Source organism: Pseudophryne corroboree, chromosome 3, assembly GCF_028390025.1.
Source record: "Pseudophryne corroboree isolate aPseCor3 chromosome 3, aPseCor3.hap2, whole genome shotgun sequence".
Classification (NCBI taxonomy): Eukaryota; Metazoa; Chordata; class Amphibia; order Anura; family Myobatrachidae; genus Pseudophryne; species Pseudophryne corroboree.
This window is the reverse complement of record NC_086446.1, coordinates 481,636,773-481,654,591: the sequence shown is the minus strand read 5'-3', so window position 1 is coordinate 481,654,591 and position 17,819 is coordinate 481,636,773. Positions and strand designations below refer to the sequence as shown.

Below are 17,819 nucleotides of genomic sequence, written 5' to 3'. Positions count from 1 at the left end.
CAGGTGGGGCTGCGCTAGGCAGCCCTAATAAGAGCTTTTTAAGAAGAAAAGACTTCAAGGGCCGCAGCACAGGCACTAGATGATGTGTATGTCATGCTGACATTCTGTGCTGCGGCTCCATCACCTCCCCCAGTGGCGCTGCATACTCCCGCACCCTGGTTGCCGGGTACTTGCAGCGGAGATGCTCCGGTCATCAGGCACACATCACCGCTGCTGCTCTCCTGGATCGCGTGGCCGCACTTCAGGGAGGAGGTAAGAGGGTCCCCCAGGTGGGACCCGCCAAAATCACAATCCGGTCGCGGTCCCAGGAGACGGACCGCGCCACTGGCATGTACACTGTGGCCGCGCAGGGACCCCACTATATCCACCAGGGCAGGGAGCACAGGTCGGATTTGCTAAAATCCGTTAATTATAGGCTCCATAGTACCCGGTGGGGAAGTCCAGCAGAGGGGATAAGGCGCTGACCTGTAGCCCCTCCCCCAGCTCCAGGCACCATCTACAGCAGGTGTTCCCGCCCTGGAGCTGCATCTCTCTCTCTCCCTCACTCCCTGTCAGCGCCATTTCACAGAGCTGCGCTGATCCTGGGACTGCTGGGCACTGTCTCCTCTGTAAAGCCACCTATCTCATCAGCACTGTGCATTTACAGGACACTTAAGTATTCTACATTTCTCTGACGTCCTAAGTGGATGCTGGGGACTCCGTAAGGACCATGGGGAATAGCGGCTCCGCAGGAGACAGGGCACAAAAGTAAAAGCTTTAGGATCAGGTGGTGTGCACTGGCTCCTCCCCCTATGACCCTCCTCCAAGCCTCAGTTAGGTTTTTGTGCCCGGCCGAGAAGGGTGCAATCTAGGTGGCTCTCCTAAAGAGCTGCTTAGAGTAAAAGTTTTGTTAGGTTTTTTATTTTCAGTGAGTCCTGCTGGCAACAGGCTCACCGCAACGAGGGACTTAGGGGAGAAGAAGTGAACTCACCTGCGTGCAGGATGGATTGGCTTCTTAGGCTACTGGACACTAGCTCCAGAGGGACGATCACAGGTACAGCCTGGATGGGTCACCGGAGCCGCGCCACCGACCCCCTTGCAGATGCTGAAGAGAGAAGAGGTCCAGAAATCGGCGGCTGAAGACTTCCCAGTCTTCTTAAGATAGCGCACAGCACGGCAGCTGTGCGCCATTGCTCTCAGCACACTTCACACCAACGGTCACTGAGGGTGCAGGGCGCTGGGGGGGGGCGCCCTGGGCAGCAATGAAAGTACCTATGCTGGCTAAAAATACATCACATATAGCCTCTGGGGCTATATGGATGTATTTAACCCCTGCCAGGTTGTCAGAAAAACGGGAGAAGAAGCCCGCCGAAAAGGGGCGGGGCCTATTCTCCTCAGCACACAGCGCCATTTTCCTACACAGCTCCGCTGCTAGGAAGGCTCCCAGGCTCTCCCCTGCACTGCACTACAGAAACAGGATTAAAACAGAGAGGGGGGGCACTTATTTGGCGATATTATTATATATATTAAGATGCTATAAGGGAAAACACTTATATAAGGTTGTCCCTGTATAATTATAGCGTTTTGGTGTGTGCTGGCAAACTCTCCCTCTGTCTCCCCAAAGGGCTAGTGGGGTCCTGTCCTCTATCAGAGCATTCCCTGTGTGTGTGCTGTGTGTCGGTACGTGTGTGTCGACATGTATGAGGACGATGTTGGTGAGGAGGTGGAGCAATTGCCTGTAATGGTGATGTCACTCTCTAGGGAGTCGACACCGGAATGGATGGCTTATTTAGGGAATTACGTGATAATGTCAACACGCTGCAAGGTCGGTTGACGACATGAGACGGCCGGCAAACCAATTAGTACCTGTCCAGGCGTCTCAAACACCGTCAGGGGCTTTAAAACGCCCATTTACCTCAGTCGGTCGACACAGACACAGACACGGACACTGACTCCAGTGTCGACGGTGAAGAAACAAACGTATTTTCCATTAGGGCCACACGTTACATGTTAAGGGCAATGAAGGAGGTGTTACATATTTCTGATACTACAAGTACCACAAAAAAGGGTATTATGTGGGGTGTGAAAAAACTACCTGTAGTTTTTCCTGAATCAGATAAATTAAATAAAGTGTGTGATGATGCGTGGGTTTCCCCCGATAGAAATTATTGGCGTTATACCCTTTCCCGCCAGAAGTTAGGGCGCGTTGGGAAACACCCCTTAGGGTGGATAAGGCGCTCACACGCTTATCAAAACAAGTGGCGTTACCGTCTCCAGATACGGCCGCCCTCAAGGAGCCAGCTGATAGGAGGCTGGAAAATATCCTAAAAAGTATATACACACATACTGGTGTTATACTGCGACCAGCGATCACCTCAGCCTGGATGTGCAGCGCTGGGGTGGCTTGGTCGGATTCCCTGACTGAAAATATTGATACCCTTGACAGGGACAGTATTTTATTGACTATAGGGCATTTAAAGGATGCATTTCTATATATGCGAGATGCACAGAGGGATATTTGCACTCTGGCATCAAGAGTAAGTGCGATGTCCATATCTGCCAGAAGATGTTTATGGACACGACAGTGGTCAGGTGATGCAGATTCCAAACGGCACATGGAAGTATTGCCGTATAAAGGGGAGGAGTTATTTGGGGTCGGTCCATCGGACCTGGTGGCCACGGCAACAGCTGGAAAATCCACCTTTTTTACCCCAAGTCACATCTCAGCAGAAAAAGACACCGTCTTTTCAGCCTCAGTCCTTTCGTCCCCATAAGGGCAAGCGGGCAAAAGGCCAGTCATATCTGCCCAGGGGTAGAGGAAAGGGAAGAAGACTGCAGCAGGCAGCCCCTTCCCAGGAACAGAAGCCCTCCACCGCTTCTGCCAAGTCCTCAGCATGACGCTGGGGCCGTACAAGCGGACTCAGGTACGGTGGGGGGTCGTCTCAAGAGTTTCAGCGCGCAGTGGGCTCACTCGCAAGTGGACCCCTGGATCCTACAAGTAGTATCCCAGGGGTACAGATTGGAAATTCGAGATGTCTCCCCCTCGCAGGTTCCTGAAGTCTGCTTTACCAACGTCTCCCTCCGACAGGGAGGCAGTATTGAAAACAATTCACAAGCTGTATTCCCAGCAGGTGATAATCAAAGTACCCCTCCTACAACAAGGAAAGGGGTATTATTCCACACTATTTGTGGTACTGAAGCCAGACGGCTCGGTGAGACCTATTCTAAATCTGAAATCTTTGAACACTTACATACAAAGGTTCAAATCAAGATGGAGTCACTCAGAGCAGTGATAGCGAACCAGGAAGAAGGGGACTATATGGTGTCCCTGGACATCAAGGATGCTTACCTCCATGTCCCAATTTGCCCTTCTCACCAAGGGTACCTCAGGTTCGTGGTACAGAACTGTCACTATCAGTTTCAGACGCTGCCGTTTGGATTGTCCACGGCACCCCGGGTCTTTACCAAGGTAATGGCCGAAATGATGATTCTTCTTCAAAGAAAAGGCGTCTTAATTATCCCTTACTTGGGCGATCTCCTGATAAGGGCAAGGTCCAGAGAACAGTTGGAGGTCGGAGTAGCACTATCTCAAGTAGTTCTACGACAGCACGGGTGGATTCTAAATATTCCAAAATCGCAGCTGATTCCGACGACACGTCTGCTGTTCCTAGGGATGATTCTGGACACAGTCCAGAAAAAGGGGTTTCTCCCGGAGGAGAAAGCCAGGGAGTTATCCGAGCTAGTCAGAAACCTCCTAAAACCAGGCCAAGTGTCAGTGCATCAATGCACAAGAGTCCTGGGAAAAATGGTGGCTTCTTACGAAGCGATTCCATTCGGCAGATTTCACGCAAGAATTTTTCAGTGGGATCTGCTGGACGAATGGTCCGGATCGCATCTTCAGATGCATCAGCGGATAATCCTGTCTCCAAGGACAAGGGTGTCTCTTCTGTGGTGGCTGCAGAGTGCTCATCTACTAGAGGGCAGCACATTCGGCATTCAGGACTGGGTTCTGGTGACCACGGATGCCAGCCTGAGAGGCTGGGGAGCAGTCACACAGGGAAGAAATTTCCAAGGAGTGTGGTCAAGTCTGGAGACTTCTCTCCACATAAATATACTGGAGCTAAGGGCAATTTACAATGCTCTGAGCCTAGGAAGACCTCTGCTTCAAAGTCAACCGGTGCTGATCCAGTCGGACAACATCACGGCAGTCGCCCACGTAAACAGACAGGGCGGCACAAGAAGCAGGAGGGCAATGGCAGCAAGGATTCTTCGCTGGGCGAAAAATCATGTGATAACACTGTCAGCGGTGTTCATTCCGGGAGTGGACAACTGGGAAGCAGACTTCCTCAGCAGGAACGACCTCCACCCGGGAGAGTGGGTACTTCATCTGGAAGTCTTCCACAGGATTGTGAACCGTTGGGAAAGACCAAAGGTGGACATGATGGCGTCCCGTATGAACAAAAAACTGGACAGGTATTGCGCCAGGTCAAGAGACCCTCAGGCAATAGCTGGGACGCTCTGATAACACCGTGGGTGTACCAGTCGGTGTATGTGTTCCCTCCTCTGCCTCTCATACCCAAGGTACTGAGAATTATAAGACGGAGAGGAGTAAGAACTATACTCGTGGCTCCGGATTGGCCAAGAAGGACTTGGTACCCGGAACTTCAAGAGATACTAAGAAGGGACTTGCTTCAGCAAGGATCATGTCTGTTCCAAGACCTACCGCGGCTGCGTTTGATGGCATGGCGGTTGAACGCCGGATCCTAAGGGAAAAAGGCATTCCGGAAGAGGTCATCCCTACCCTGGTCAGAGCCAGGAAGGAGGTGACCGCACAACATTATCACCGCATTTGGCGAAAATATGTTGCATGGTGTGAGGCCAGGAAGGCCCCCACGGAGGAATTTCAACTCGGTCGATTCCTGCATTTCTTACAAACAGGAGTGTCTATGGGCCTCAAATTGGGGTCCATTAAGGTTCAAATTTCGGCCCTGTCGATTTTCTTCCAGAAAGAATTGCCTTCAGTTCCTGAAGTCCAGAAGTTTGTCAAGGGAGTACTGCCTCCAGTGGCACTGTGGGATCTCAACGTAGTTCTGGGATTCCTCAAATCACATTGGTTTAAACCGCTCAAATCTGTGGATTTGAAATATCTCACATGGAAAGTGACCATGCTGTTGGCCCTGGCCTCGGCCAGGCGAGTGTCAGAATTGGCGGCTTTGTCTCAAAAGCCCATATCTGATTGTCCATTCGGACAGGGCAGAGCTGCGGACTCGTCCCCAGTTTCTCCCTAAGGTGGTGTCAGCGTTTCACCTGAACCAGCTTATTGTGGTACCTGCGGCTACTAGGGACTTGGAGGACTCCAAGTTGCTAGATGTTGTCAGGGCCCTGAAAATATAGATTTCCAGGACGTCTGGAGTCAGGAAAACTGACTTGCTGTTATCCTGTATGCACCCAACAAACTGGGTGCTCTTGCTTCTAAGCAGACGATTGCTAGTTGGATGTGTAGTACAATTCAGCTTGCACATTCTGTGGCAGGCCTGCCACAGCCAAAATATGTAAATGCCCATTCCACAAGGAAGGTGGGCTCATCTTGGGCGGCTGCCCGAGGGGTCTCGGCTTTACAACTTTGCCGAGCTGCTACTTGGTCAGGGGCAAACACGTTTGAAAAATTCTACAAATTTGATACCCTGGCTGAGGAGGACCTGGAGTTCTCTCATTCGGTGCTGCAGAGTCATCCGCACTCTCCCGCCCGTTTGGGAGCTTTGGTATAATCCCCATGGTCCTTACGGAGTCCCCAGCATCCACTTAGGACGTCAGAGAAAATAAGAATTTACTTACCGATAATTCTATTTCTCGTAGTCCGTAGTGGATGCTGGGCGCCCATCCCAAGTGCGGATTGTCTGCAATACCTGTACATAGTTGTTATTACAAAAATCGGGTTATTATTGTTGTGAGCCATCTTTTCAGAGGCTCCGCTGTTATCATGCTGTTAACTGGGTTCAGATCACAGGTTGTACAGTGTGATTGGTGTGGCTGGTATGAGTCTTACCCGGGATTCAAAATCCTTCCTTATTGTGTACGCTCGTCCGGGCACAGTATCCTAACTGAGGCTTGGAGGAGGGTCATAGGGGGAGGAGCCAGTGCACACCACCTGATCCTAAAGCTTTTACTTTTGTGCCCTGTCTCCTGCGGAGCCGCTATTCCCCATGGTCCTTACGGAGTCCCCAGCATCCACTACGGACTACGAGAAATAGAATTATCGGTAAGTAAATTCTTATTTTTGTTTAGACAGCATTAGTTAAGAACTAGTGTACTGCTATATGAATATTTAGTACAAGTATTCTGTGATATACATCCATATACATTGTTATATCTGTATGCATACATTTCTATATGTAGTATTACTAGTACAGTGCAGTTTTATTTTTTATATGTAATAATTTCTGCATTGTACCTGTGATTGTGTGCCTATAGCTGCTGTGTGGATTCTATTCTGTGTATCACATATATTGCTATCACTAAGGGGGTCATTCCGAGTTGATCGCTCGCTAGCAGTTTTTAGCAGCCGTGCAAACGCATTGTCGCCGCCCACTGGGGAGTGTATTTTCGCTTTGCAGAAGTGCAAAGGCTTGTGCAGCAGAGCACCTGCAAAATCTTTTTGTGCAAAACAAGACCAGCCCTGTAGTTACTCTTCATGTGTGTTGATTCTAACGACGGAGGGACGGCTTTTGACGTCACACAACCGCCCAGCGAACGCCCAGCCACGCCTGCGTTTTTGCAGCCACGCCGGCGTTTTGCGAAACACTCCCTGAAAACGGTCAGTTGCCACCCAGAAACGTCCACTTCATGTCAATCTTCCTGCGTTCGGCCGTATGACAGGAATGTTCGTTACACTCTGTGCAAACCCACGATGCTCATTGTACCCGTACGACGCGCCTGCGCATTGCTGTGCATACACATGCGCAGAAATGCTGATTTTTAGCCTGATCGCTGCGCTGCGAACAACGGCAGCTAGCGATCAACTCGGATTAACCCCCTATATTCTGTGTCCTGAGGGTCTAAGTGCGTCAGGATCTCATATACCATATAGTGTTCCACAGGATATACTGTTTTGTATATTTCACTGTGTATTTCAGTCACCTCATACCACTTAAATCCTCTTTTGTGCTCTGCAATTGCGGTCACATATCTTAGGGTTTTTTTTGTCAAGTATTGTGTTTGTCTGGCTATATTGTACTGATACGCCCTAAGGCTACATTCCCAATAATGTCTGCTACACAGGACGGGAAATCCGCAGACGCTCCTGCATCATGCAGTGCTGGCACCACGGATTTACATGAGGAAATGATTTCTGCTGAGGGTTCAGGTACTGGGTGTTCTGCACCCCCTAGTCAGCTCGCAGCACCTGTGGCAGATCCACCTTGGGCTGCATTTTAAAATAAACTGACTACGCTTGTAATAAGACTTACGTCCCCTGTGGGACCTCCTGTGCCATTACAGCCACATATTGTCCCTGTAGTTAATCCACCATGGACGGATACTCTGTCAACCCAGTTACAGCAATTAAATCAGTCCTTGGTTAAGCAAAAACCTAACCCTCGCCCTACTGGGACCAAAGGGTCATATAAACGGGCCATTTCTTCCTCACAATCCACTAATATTTCGGATGATTCTTCCGATTCGGATGGTGAATATACTGATCCATCAGATGCTGATACCGCTGCTTCTGATGAAGATTCTACAACACAGGTTGATGTTCCTGACCTAGTGGAGGCTATCAAGCTGATTCTTTAGATTGATGATGAGATTGACCCTCCTGATACGTCTAAGAAACCTGATAAGTTCAAACGTCAGAAGGTTACTAAATTAGTATTACCACATTCTGACCATTTAATTGACATATGTCAGGAATCCTGGTCTTCTTTAGGAAAGAAATTTTCCCTGTCTAAAAAGATGCTAGCTCGTTATCCTATCTCTGCGGAGTTGAGTAACAAGTGGGAAACCCCGCCACCAGTGGACTCACATGTAGCTCGTCTTGTGGTGTCATCTACTCTGCCTGTCACCTCTTTGACAGAACCGACGAATAAGCGTGTGGAGGGTTGCTTGAAGTCTATTTACACTCTTACAGGTGCTGTACACAGACCCACTATGGCAGCCTCTTGGGCTGCAAAAAGGCATTGAAGCATGGGTTCAGGCAACTGAGGATGAGCTACCTCTGAATTTTTCTGACACTGCCAGATGCCTCCCACTATATTCAGGAGCCGGCCTCTGATGCAGGCGTTATGGCGGAAAAGGCATCTACTACATTTATCCTGGCTCGCCGGATTCTGTGGTTATGGTCCTGGTCGGTGGACCTGGACTCTAAGAAGACCTTGGAGGTACTCCCTTTTAAGGGGGATATACTATTTATAGATGATCTGAACAAGATTGTGACCGACTTGACGTCGGCCAAGACTGCGTTTCTCCCAAGTACTAATCCTTCGGTTCCGAAAGCTGAGTACTACTTTTCGTTCCTTTCGACCTCCAGGTAAAGCAAAGGGTCAGGCGTACCCGAGACAGGCTTGCACTTCCAAGTCCTCTAAGCCCAAACCTAAACGTTCTTGGGCCGCCCGTCAGCCTGCTTCCAAACCGGACAAGCCTGCTGCATGACGGGGTGGGCCTCCCCCTGGGGGACCCCAGGGTGGGAGACCAACTTCTGCAGTTCGCCCAGGTATGGTAAAAGACCACTTTGGACGCCTGGGTGCAGGAAGTGGTCTCTCATGAGTACGCGATCTTTTTCAAGAGCCGTCCCCCTCGCCAGTTTTGCTCAATGGTTATACCTTCAGATCCGTTAAAAGCACAAACTCTACATTTGGTTGTCCAATCCCTCCTGGATACAGGAGTGATAGTGCCGGTGCCTCTGTCTCAGAGAGTCAGGGGATACTATTAGACGCTGTTTTTAGTTCCGAAGCCAAATGGATCCTCCCGGCCTATACTCGACCTCAAATCTTTGAACAAATTTGTGAGGGTGTCCAAATTCCGTATGGAAACTCTGCGCTCTATTGTACTGGCTTTGGAACCAAAGGACTATATGGTATCCCTGGATATACAGGATGTTTACCTACACATACCTATTGCCATGCCGCATCAGCAATTTCTACGGTTTGCTATTGGCAACCTTCATGATCAGTTCCAAGCCTTGCCTTTCGGACTGACCACGGCTCCTCAGATCTTCACCAAGGTCATGAAAGTCATGACGGCCCTTCTCCGCCGTCAGGGTATCAGGATCCTACCGTATCTGGAAGACTTGTTGATCCTGGCGTACCCCTCGGGAGGTTCTCCTCCGTCATCTGGAACTGACGGTCCAATTCCTAAAAGCCCACGGGTGGCTCATCAACTGGATGAAATCCTCACTTGTCCCTGCTCAGAGCATGGTGCACCTGGGGACATTACTGGACACACACAACCAACGTTTGTTCTTGTCTCCAGAGAAGGTCTTGAAACTTCAGGACAGAATCAGATGTTTCCTCCCTCGCCAAAGAGTGTCGATACACTCGGCGATGCAAGTACTAGGCATCATGGTGTCGGCTTTCGACATGGTAGAGTACGCTCAATTTCATTCCCGCCCTCTGCAGAGGTTAATCCTTTTGAAGGGGGACGGCCTGCCTCATCGGATCAGGTCTCAAATGATCTCCTTGACTCCGGAGGTTCGTCTGTCACTGAGCTGGTGGCTACAGGACCAAGAGTTGAGCAGGGTGTCGTCCCTCCTGGATCTCCAACTGGGTTCTCCTAACGACGGATGCCAGTCTGCGGGGTTGGGGCGCGGGGTTGGAGCAACACTCTCTCCTCCCGATAAATATTCTGGAATTGCGGACAGTGTTCAATGCGTTGACACTGGCCCTGCTTTTCGTACAAAACAGGCCTACATGGTGGCGTACATAAATCATCAAGGCGGCACTCGAAGCCGCATGGCAATGATAGAACGCCATCTGCCAGCAATATCAGCACTGTTCATTCTGGGGGTTCTCAACTGTGAAGCGGCCTTCCTCAGTCATCAGGACGTACACGCCGGAGAGTGGAGTCTTCATCCGGAGGTCTTGCAACTCCTTGTGGATAAGTGGGGTCTACCAGATGTAGACCTGATGGAATCTCGACACAATCACAAGGTATCAGTCTTCGGAGCAAGGACAAGGGAACCTCAAGCAGCATTCGTGGACGCACTGGCAATTCCATGGAACTTTTGACTGCCATACATGTTCCCTTCAGTGTCACTCCTGCCCAGGGTACTACAAAAGTTCAAGCAAGAAGGAGGAATACTGCTTCTAGTTGCCCCAGCGTGGCCCAGACGGCATTGGTTCTCAGACCTGCAGGGTCTCTCGATCGAGCGTCCCCTTCTACTTCCTCAGCGCCCAGACCTCCTCGTTCAGGGCCCTTGTGTTTACCAGGACCTGGCAAGACTGGCTTTCACAGCGTGGCTCTTGAAGCTTCACTCCTGAGGGCCAAAGGATTTTCTGAGGAGGGTATTCAAACTATGTTGAAGGTCCGCAAACCGGCTTCTGCACGGATTTATCATAGGGTCTGGAATTCTTACTTCTGGTGTGCTGCTAAGAATTACGATGCATACAAGTTTAGTACTTCCAGACTTCTGGCTTTTTTGCAAGAAGGCCTGGATTTAGGACTTCGCCTGGCCTCCCTCAAGGTTCACATTTCTGCCTTGTCTGTGTCGAAAATTGTATCTATTCCTGATGTTCATTCATTCACTCAGGGCGTACTACGGATTCAGCCTCCCTATGTCCCTCCTGTGGCTCCATGGGATCTGTCTGTTGTCATTAATGCCCTTCAAGAGTCTCCGTTTGAACCTCTTGAGTCTGTGGACCTTAAATGCCTTACGCTTAAGGTCATTTTTTCTGTTGGCTATTGCCTCTGCTAGGAGGGTGTCTGACTTGGGGTGGACGACAGGACAAAGCCTTTCTGATTTTTCACCGTGACCGGGCAGTTCTTAGAACTCGCCCTGGTTATCTACCTAAGGTGGTGTCATCTTTCCACCTTAACCAAGAGATTGTGGTTCCGGCCTTTATCTCTCCTGGTTTGTCCTCCAAAGAGCGGTCTTTGTATGTGGTACCTGCTCTCCATATATATGTAGAAAAGACTTTCTCTATCAGGAGATCAGATTCTCTTTTTGTACTTTTTGGTTTTCACAAACGTGGCTGGCCTGCGAATAAGCAAACCTTGGCCAGATGGATTAGAATGGTGATTGCACAAGCTTATGCGCAGGCTGGACTCCCAGCTCCTGCTGCTATCAAGGCCCATTCTACTCGGTCTGTTGGACCTTCTTGGGCGGTTCGCCGTGGCGCGTCCGCTGAACAATTGTGCAAGGCGGCTACGTGGTCCTCAGTGAACACGTTCATCAGGTTCTATGCCTTTGATACTTCCGCCTCCCAGGATGCTTCCTTTGGACGCCGAGTTCTTGTGCCCGCTATAGTGCGTCCCCTCCCATGACGAACTGCTTTAGGACATTCTCCTGTCGTGAGAATGTGGGTCTTTGTGACTAACATCTACCGTCTCTCTTACCTGCTACTGCATTTGGACTGGTTAACAAAACTGAGCTCCAGTGCCTGGAGGCGTGGCTATAGAGGAGGCGGTGCAGTGCATCCTTGGAACAGTCAAAGCTTTAGCCTGTTGGTGCCTCGTCTCAAGATCCAACTCTACACCCCAATGTTATTCCCTGTGGAAACCAATGTACCTCGCAGAAAGAGATTTAACAATGGTAAGTCTTACCATAAATCTCCTTTTTACATTCTATTATGTTTAGGGGGCATGGACACGCGCCCCTCCCCCTTTCCCCATTCATTACTGGGGCCCCGAGTGGCTATCTACGTCCCTAGCCATGGCTTTTTCCATACCAAGGTCTGTTGTGCTCCGTATACAGACTCCGTCGCACACAGATATCAAATTAATCAGCATCCTAGTCATATTGTGTTGCGACTTTGACGCAATTTCGGTAGAAAAAGGTGTGCGGCGCTAGCGGTGTTGCATTGGGCCTGTCAGCTCACTCACATCAGCCTTCTCTCGCTGCTATGCGTACTGAGGCTAGATGCATGAGGACACATCTGTAGATATGCTACAGATATATAGATATCTGTAGATATACTGTATAGATATATATTTAACATTTATGCTGATTTGTTAATAAAACTATCATTTAAGATCGCACACCTCCTGTATCCTTGCAGTGGGAACAAAGGGACCACTGGGTGACTGACAAAAGATCAGCTTACAGCAGCCTACGGCAGGCTCCTATGAAATGTGATTGTGTTAAGGAAAGCCCAATCTGATGTGGTTGCATCTCATGCAACCACACCAGGCGGGTTCCAATGTATAGGTCGACAGTGTCTAAGCTGACATCTACACAAAGTAAAAATGGTCAACACACTTTTTATGGGGGGGATGTCATGTTTTTCCAACTTTTGCTTGATTTACTATCCATGTGGACTATGATTGGGAATAGTAACCTGTACTCAAAAGCGTGGCAAGCGAAGCGAGCCCACTAGGGTACACGTTTCCACTGATTGTGTTTAGATATGGTTAAACATACAAAATGACATACAAAAAAAATAAAAATTTATGTCAACCTTTTTGTGTGTCGACCATTGTCATGACGACCATTTGACCCTGACAACCTTACCCACAGTCTACCATTTCACTGTCGACCTTTTGACCCTGTCTACCTGATGTATATCAACCATATGGAGTCAACCTAATGACTGTTTATCTAGACAATGTAGATTTTCCATACCACACCCCACCAGTTAAGGGTTTAAGCCAGCGGTTCAAAACCACTATAAGTACCATTAACAGGTTAGGTTTTGGGGAAACAGGAGGAATTATTACTTACCCAGCAAAATAGATTAATTCACAAGCATGAATAAAGAAATCTTCAAAACATGATCTGTTGGTGGTACTTGAGAATTAGGGTTGTTAACCCTTGGTTTAAGCTGTCAATTACAACTAGCTTCGTATAACTAGAATCAGTAAGTTTCCTAGGCAGAAACAAATAGCTCCATGTGTTAGGTGTCAAACTGAGGTGTATGAGGTTGTGAGGTCGAGTCCAGTTCATCTTATGTCTAATGAATGAGACCAGCCTGCCTTCCCCCAATACACCGGTAGAACTTTGGTCCAGCAGTTGGCTTTCTGGGTAATTGCTTGGCCATGCATGGTACATGAATGGTACATGCATCTTGAAAGACAGACACATTTTAAATTTCTGCATAGAAAAAGTGAAGTGCTGATTTGTGGTTCAACCGACTAGTAATGCAAAGCATAATGTCACAAATGTCACAGAATACATATTTTCTGACAAAACAGACATGACATTCAAGCAGAAACAAGTCCATATTTTTACCATTCCTGTGCAAATTTTCTTTTTTATTTCTGTTTTTTTTTACTTTCACCTTTATCAACGTGCATAGAGTATTGCAGCAGGGAATTTGCACAACATAGAGTTCAGCTAATCACTAAACCATACCACCTACAGTATGTTATCTACTTGGATAGCAGGTTTATATAAGGTAGCCCAGCATCTGCCCCAAGAAAATGGCATGTACATCATTTTCTGTTATATCGTGCAGCGTATTTCATTGCTGTTCATGTAGACAGCGTAAATGGAGCCCAGAGGGACCGATGGACTCCTAGCTGGTGACATTTATCTTGTGGTCTATTCCTATGGTGTTCTGTTGTACAGTGTTGTCTTTATTTGGAGATGGAGGTTTGTGTGTCTGAGAGCACACATTTTTATTTGGTTTGCAATCTGTTTCTAGTTAATTCCTTATTGGTGTAAGTGTGCAACTGTTGATGTGTCAGGGATTGTGTAATAACTGTCTGTGTTTGGAAAAGAAGAGTATGCAGTGCAGGGGTGAACGTACTTAAAATTTGAGATGTAGGAGATATATTTAAATATTGCTGATAAGATTTTCTCACAGCATTGTGGATGAGTGCTGAAGGATTTCCTACACTGAGTGTTCCTTTTCTACACAACAGATCATGTACTATCAGCAGTCTCTAATGAGATCTACAGTAAAGTCTTCTGTGTCTATAGCTGGGTAAGTGATCCCCCTTCCCCCCTGTCTGACCATCCAGCCCTCTCCCTGTTATTGTGTACAGTTTATCAGTAGTTGTTTTTTTCCCCCTGTGTGTTATTATCCTGCCTTCTCCTAATTCTGTGTGAGTTACAATGTTCCATTTGTCTCATTCTCCTGTGTGTGATAATCCTGCCTTCTCCTTTATGTTGTGTACACTGTATGAGTTGTCTTTCTCCTCTGCGTTAAGCCGCGTACACACGGGGAGAGATGTGTGCTGAGAGATCTAGCACAGACCGCTCAGCACACGTTTCCCCCACTCAGTACACAGTGCGATGTGTGCTGAGCGAGGGGGGGTCCACGGGCGGGCCGCTCATTTCACCCAGCGGTGAGGTGAAATGACCGAACTCTCTAGATTTGGCATGCACACATGCCAAATCTAGAGCCGGCGATAGCGACGCGCCGGGCCGCGCATCCCTGTCGCAGGCACCCTACACGCGGAGAGATCCGTGCTTAATGTCTAAGCAATCTAGTCAGCTTGCTTAGAATTTAAGCATGGATCTCTCCGTGTGTACCCCCCTTAACTGTCCTGCCCTCTCAGTGATACTGTGTACAGTGTGTCATTTTTCTTTCTCCTGTGTGTGACTATCCTTTCTCCTGTGTGTGACTATCCTGCCCTCTCCCTGATCTTGTATACTTTGGGGGTTATTCAGTAAGGATTGCAAATTCTGCTTTCCAGCACAATTTGCAATCCTTTGAATCGCATGCTGGGGGCCGCCCATCGCAGGGCAAGGCTGCCCAGCATGCAGCTCAGCCACTGTGATCGCGCTAAAATTGCGATCGCGCCACAATTACAGCTGAAATTGTGGATGTGACGGCAGTAGACCTGCCCCCATTTTTTAGTTCGGCGCAGCTGCATGTGAAGACACCCCGAAAATAAGTTAAGCGCTGCCCCCACAATGCTCCGTTTCTGTCTAGAAAATGAAGTGTTGCTGCCCCGCGAATGCCTCTGCCTGTCAATCAAGCAGACGCATTCATAATTACTGCAGGTCACCCGCATTTAATATGGGCGCATGCGCAGGATGGGACCTGCGCATTCGTGTGCAGGTCCCGTCGCTGATTTTGCATCATTCCCCACTATATCTGTTGTCTCTTTCTCCTGAGTGTCACTATCCTGCCCTCTCCCAGGCAGTTTGCAGTGTGTCAGTTGTCTTTCTCCTGAGTGTCACTATCCTGCCCTCTCCCAGGCAGTTTGCAGTGTGTCAGTTGTCTTTCTCCTGAGTGTCACTATCCTGCCCTCTCCCAGGCAGTTTGCAGTGTGTCAGTTGTCTTTCTCCTGAGTGTCACTATCCTGCCCTCTCCCAGGCAGTTTGCAGTGTGTCAGTTGTCTTTCTCCTGAGTGTCACTATCCTGCCCTCTCCCAGGCAGTTTGCAGTGTGTCAGTTGTCTTTCTCCTGAGTGTCACTATCCTGCCCTCTCTCTGTTCTACAGTATGTATAAGTCTGTGACTACTCTGCCCTTTCCCTGTTATTGTTTACACTTTGTCACTTGTCTCTGGGCCGGATTCAGACCTGATCACTTCTCTGTGAATTTGCAGAGGTTTGCGATCACATGGTCACCGCCCAAACAGAGTGAATATTCGCCCCGTGCAAGTCTGCGTACGCCTTGCGAAAAGCTCTGTGTACACCGGTCATCTGCAAATCTGTTTGCAACTCACTCACCATCAATTTTTTTTCAGCCTGTGCAGTCTGTGCGTAGCCCAGGAGCTACTCCTTCAGTACAATAGCAACAGGCTGTTCGGGGCCAGTGCTCACATCACACACCCTCCCTGAAAACGCTTGGGAACGCCTGCGTTTTTCCTGACACTCCCAGAAAACAGCCATTTACCACCCCCAAACGTCCGCTTTCTGTCAAACAACTTGCATACGCCTAGCGATCAAAAAATTTACTGGATACTTTCGCAGTTTGGCATTGCGTATGTGCATTAGGATCCGTACGTATGGCCAGTAGATCGATAATCGGACGCCTTGCAAAATCACACAACAGCGATCAGGTCTGAATCGGGCCCTCTGTGTGTGACTATCCTGTCCTCTCCCAGATGCTGAGCACAGCAGCCTACTGCTCCTGTGTGTCTGTCTCTTCTGGCTGTTTGATGTATTACAGCCATGTCTGTGTGTTGCCCTATTTTACACACTGGAGGTCATTCCGAGTTGTTCGCTCGCAAAGCGATTTTAGCAGAGTTGCTCACGCTAAGCCGCCGCCTACTGGGAGTGAATCTTAGCATCTTAAAATTGCGAACGAAGTAATCGCAATATTGCGATTACACACCTCGTAGCAGTTTCTGAGTAGCTTCAGACTTACTCGGCATCTGCGATCAGTTCAGTGCTTGTCGTTCCTGGTTTGACGTCACAAACACACCCAGCGTTCGCACAGACACTCCTCCGTTTCTCCGGCCACTCCTGCGTTTTTTCCGGAAACGGTAGCGTTTTTTCCCACACGCCCATAAAACGGCCTGTTTCCGCCCAGTAACACCCATTTCCTGTCAATCACATTACGATCGCCAGAACGATGAAAAAGCCGTGAGTAAAATTACTAAGTGCATAGCAAATTTACTTGGCGCAGTCGCAGTGCGGACATTGCGCATGCGCATTAAGCGGAAAAATGCTGCGATGCGAAGATTTTTACCGAGCGAACAACTCGGAATGAGGGCCACTGTGTCTATTTTAGAGATGAGTGGTTTCGGTTTTACTAGGATTTGCCAGAATCTCCTTATTGGCTCACGGACGTCACATGTTTTGGTTAGCCAATAAGAAAAATCCAGAAAAAAAGAACTTGCGATCATTGTGGCATTAAGAACCGAGTAAATCCGAACCCGCTCATCTCTAGTCTATTTATTCCAGAGGTTCTCAAACTCGGTCCTCGGGGGCACACACAGTGCATGTTTTGCAGGTAACCCAGCAGGTGCACAGGTGTATTAATTACTCACTGACACATTTTAAAAGGTCCACAGGTGGAGCTAATTATTTCACTTGCGATTCTGTCAGGAGACCTGCAAAACATGCACTGTGTGTGCCCCCGAGGACCGAGTTTGAGAACCTCTGATTTATTCTGTGTGAGAGACCTCAGAAACTGTGCTACGGTGGATACCATATTCTAAGGGGTCTATTTACTAAGCCTTGGATGGAGATAAAGTAGCAGCCAATCAACTCCTATTTGTCATTTTTCAAACCCAGCCTGTGACATGGCACTTAGGACCTGATTGGCTGGTACCTTATCTCCATCCATGGCTTAGTAAATAGACCCCTATGTCATTTAATAATCTTGCACACAATTTCTTGATTCATGTTTAGTGGGATAATCAAGTGGTACCACAGACCACTGGGAAACAGAGGTACAAGGGTATATTCTGCTTGAAGTGCCCCTTCTGCGAGGTAGGGTAGGGACTATGATTGCCCAGCATTGTACATTACCTCAGTGTAATAGAGATTTCCCATTCCTGGGACCGTTAGTAGTGCTCACAATGCTCTTCACGTGTATTATAACAAATACAGACAAGAAAGAGTTAAGTTCCCATTTTGGAGTTTAATTTGTTTTCTCTATCGTCCTAAGTGGATGCTGGGGTTCCTGAAAGGACCATGGGGAATAGCGGCTCCGCAGGAGACAGGGCACAAAAAAGTAAAGCTTTACTAGGTCAGGTGGTGTGCACTGGCTCCTCCCCCCATGACCCTCCTCCAGACTCCAGTTAGATTTTGTGCCCGAACGAGAAGGGTGCAATCTAGGTGGCTCTCC

The 17,819-nt window shown here is 48.6% G+C and overlaps 1 protein-coding gene across 3 annotated transcripts in view; it reads left to right on the top strand.

Moving 5' to 3' along the window:
* The window catches only part of RGS9 (regulator of G protein signaling 9), a 353,468-nt gene that overhangs the window by 221,919 nt on the left and 113,730 nt on the right, over nucleotides 1-17,819 (top strand). For all 3 annotated transcript variants that reach the window (XM_063960843.1, XM_063960845.1, XM_063960844.1), the window contains one exon: nucleotides 13,993-14,054. In XM_063960843.1, coding sequence (XP_063816913.1) covers nucleotides 13,993-14,054 — 62 coding nt within the window. The remainder of the gene's footprint in view (nucleotides 1-13,992; nucleotides 14,055-17,819) is intronic.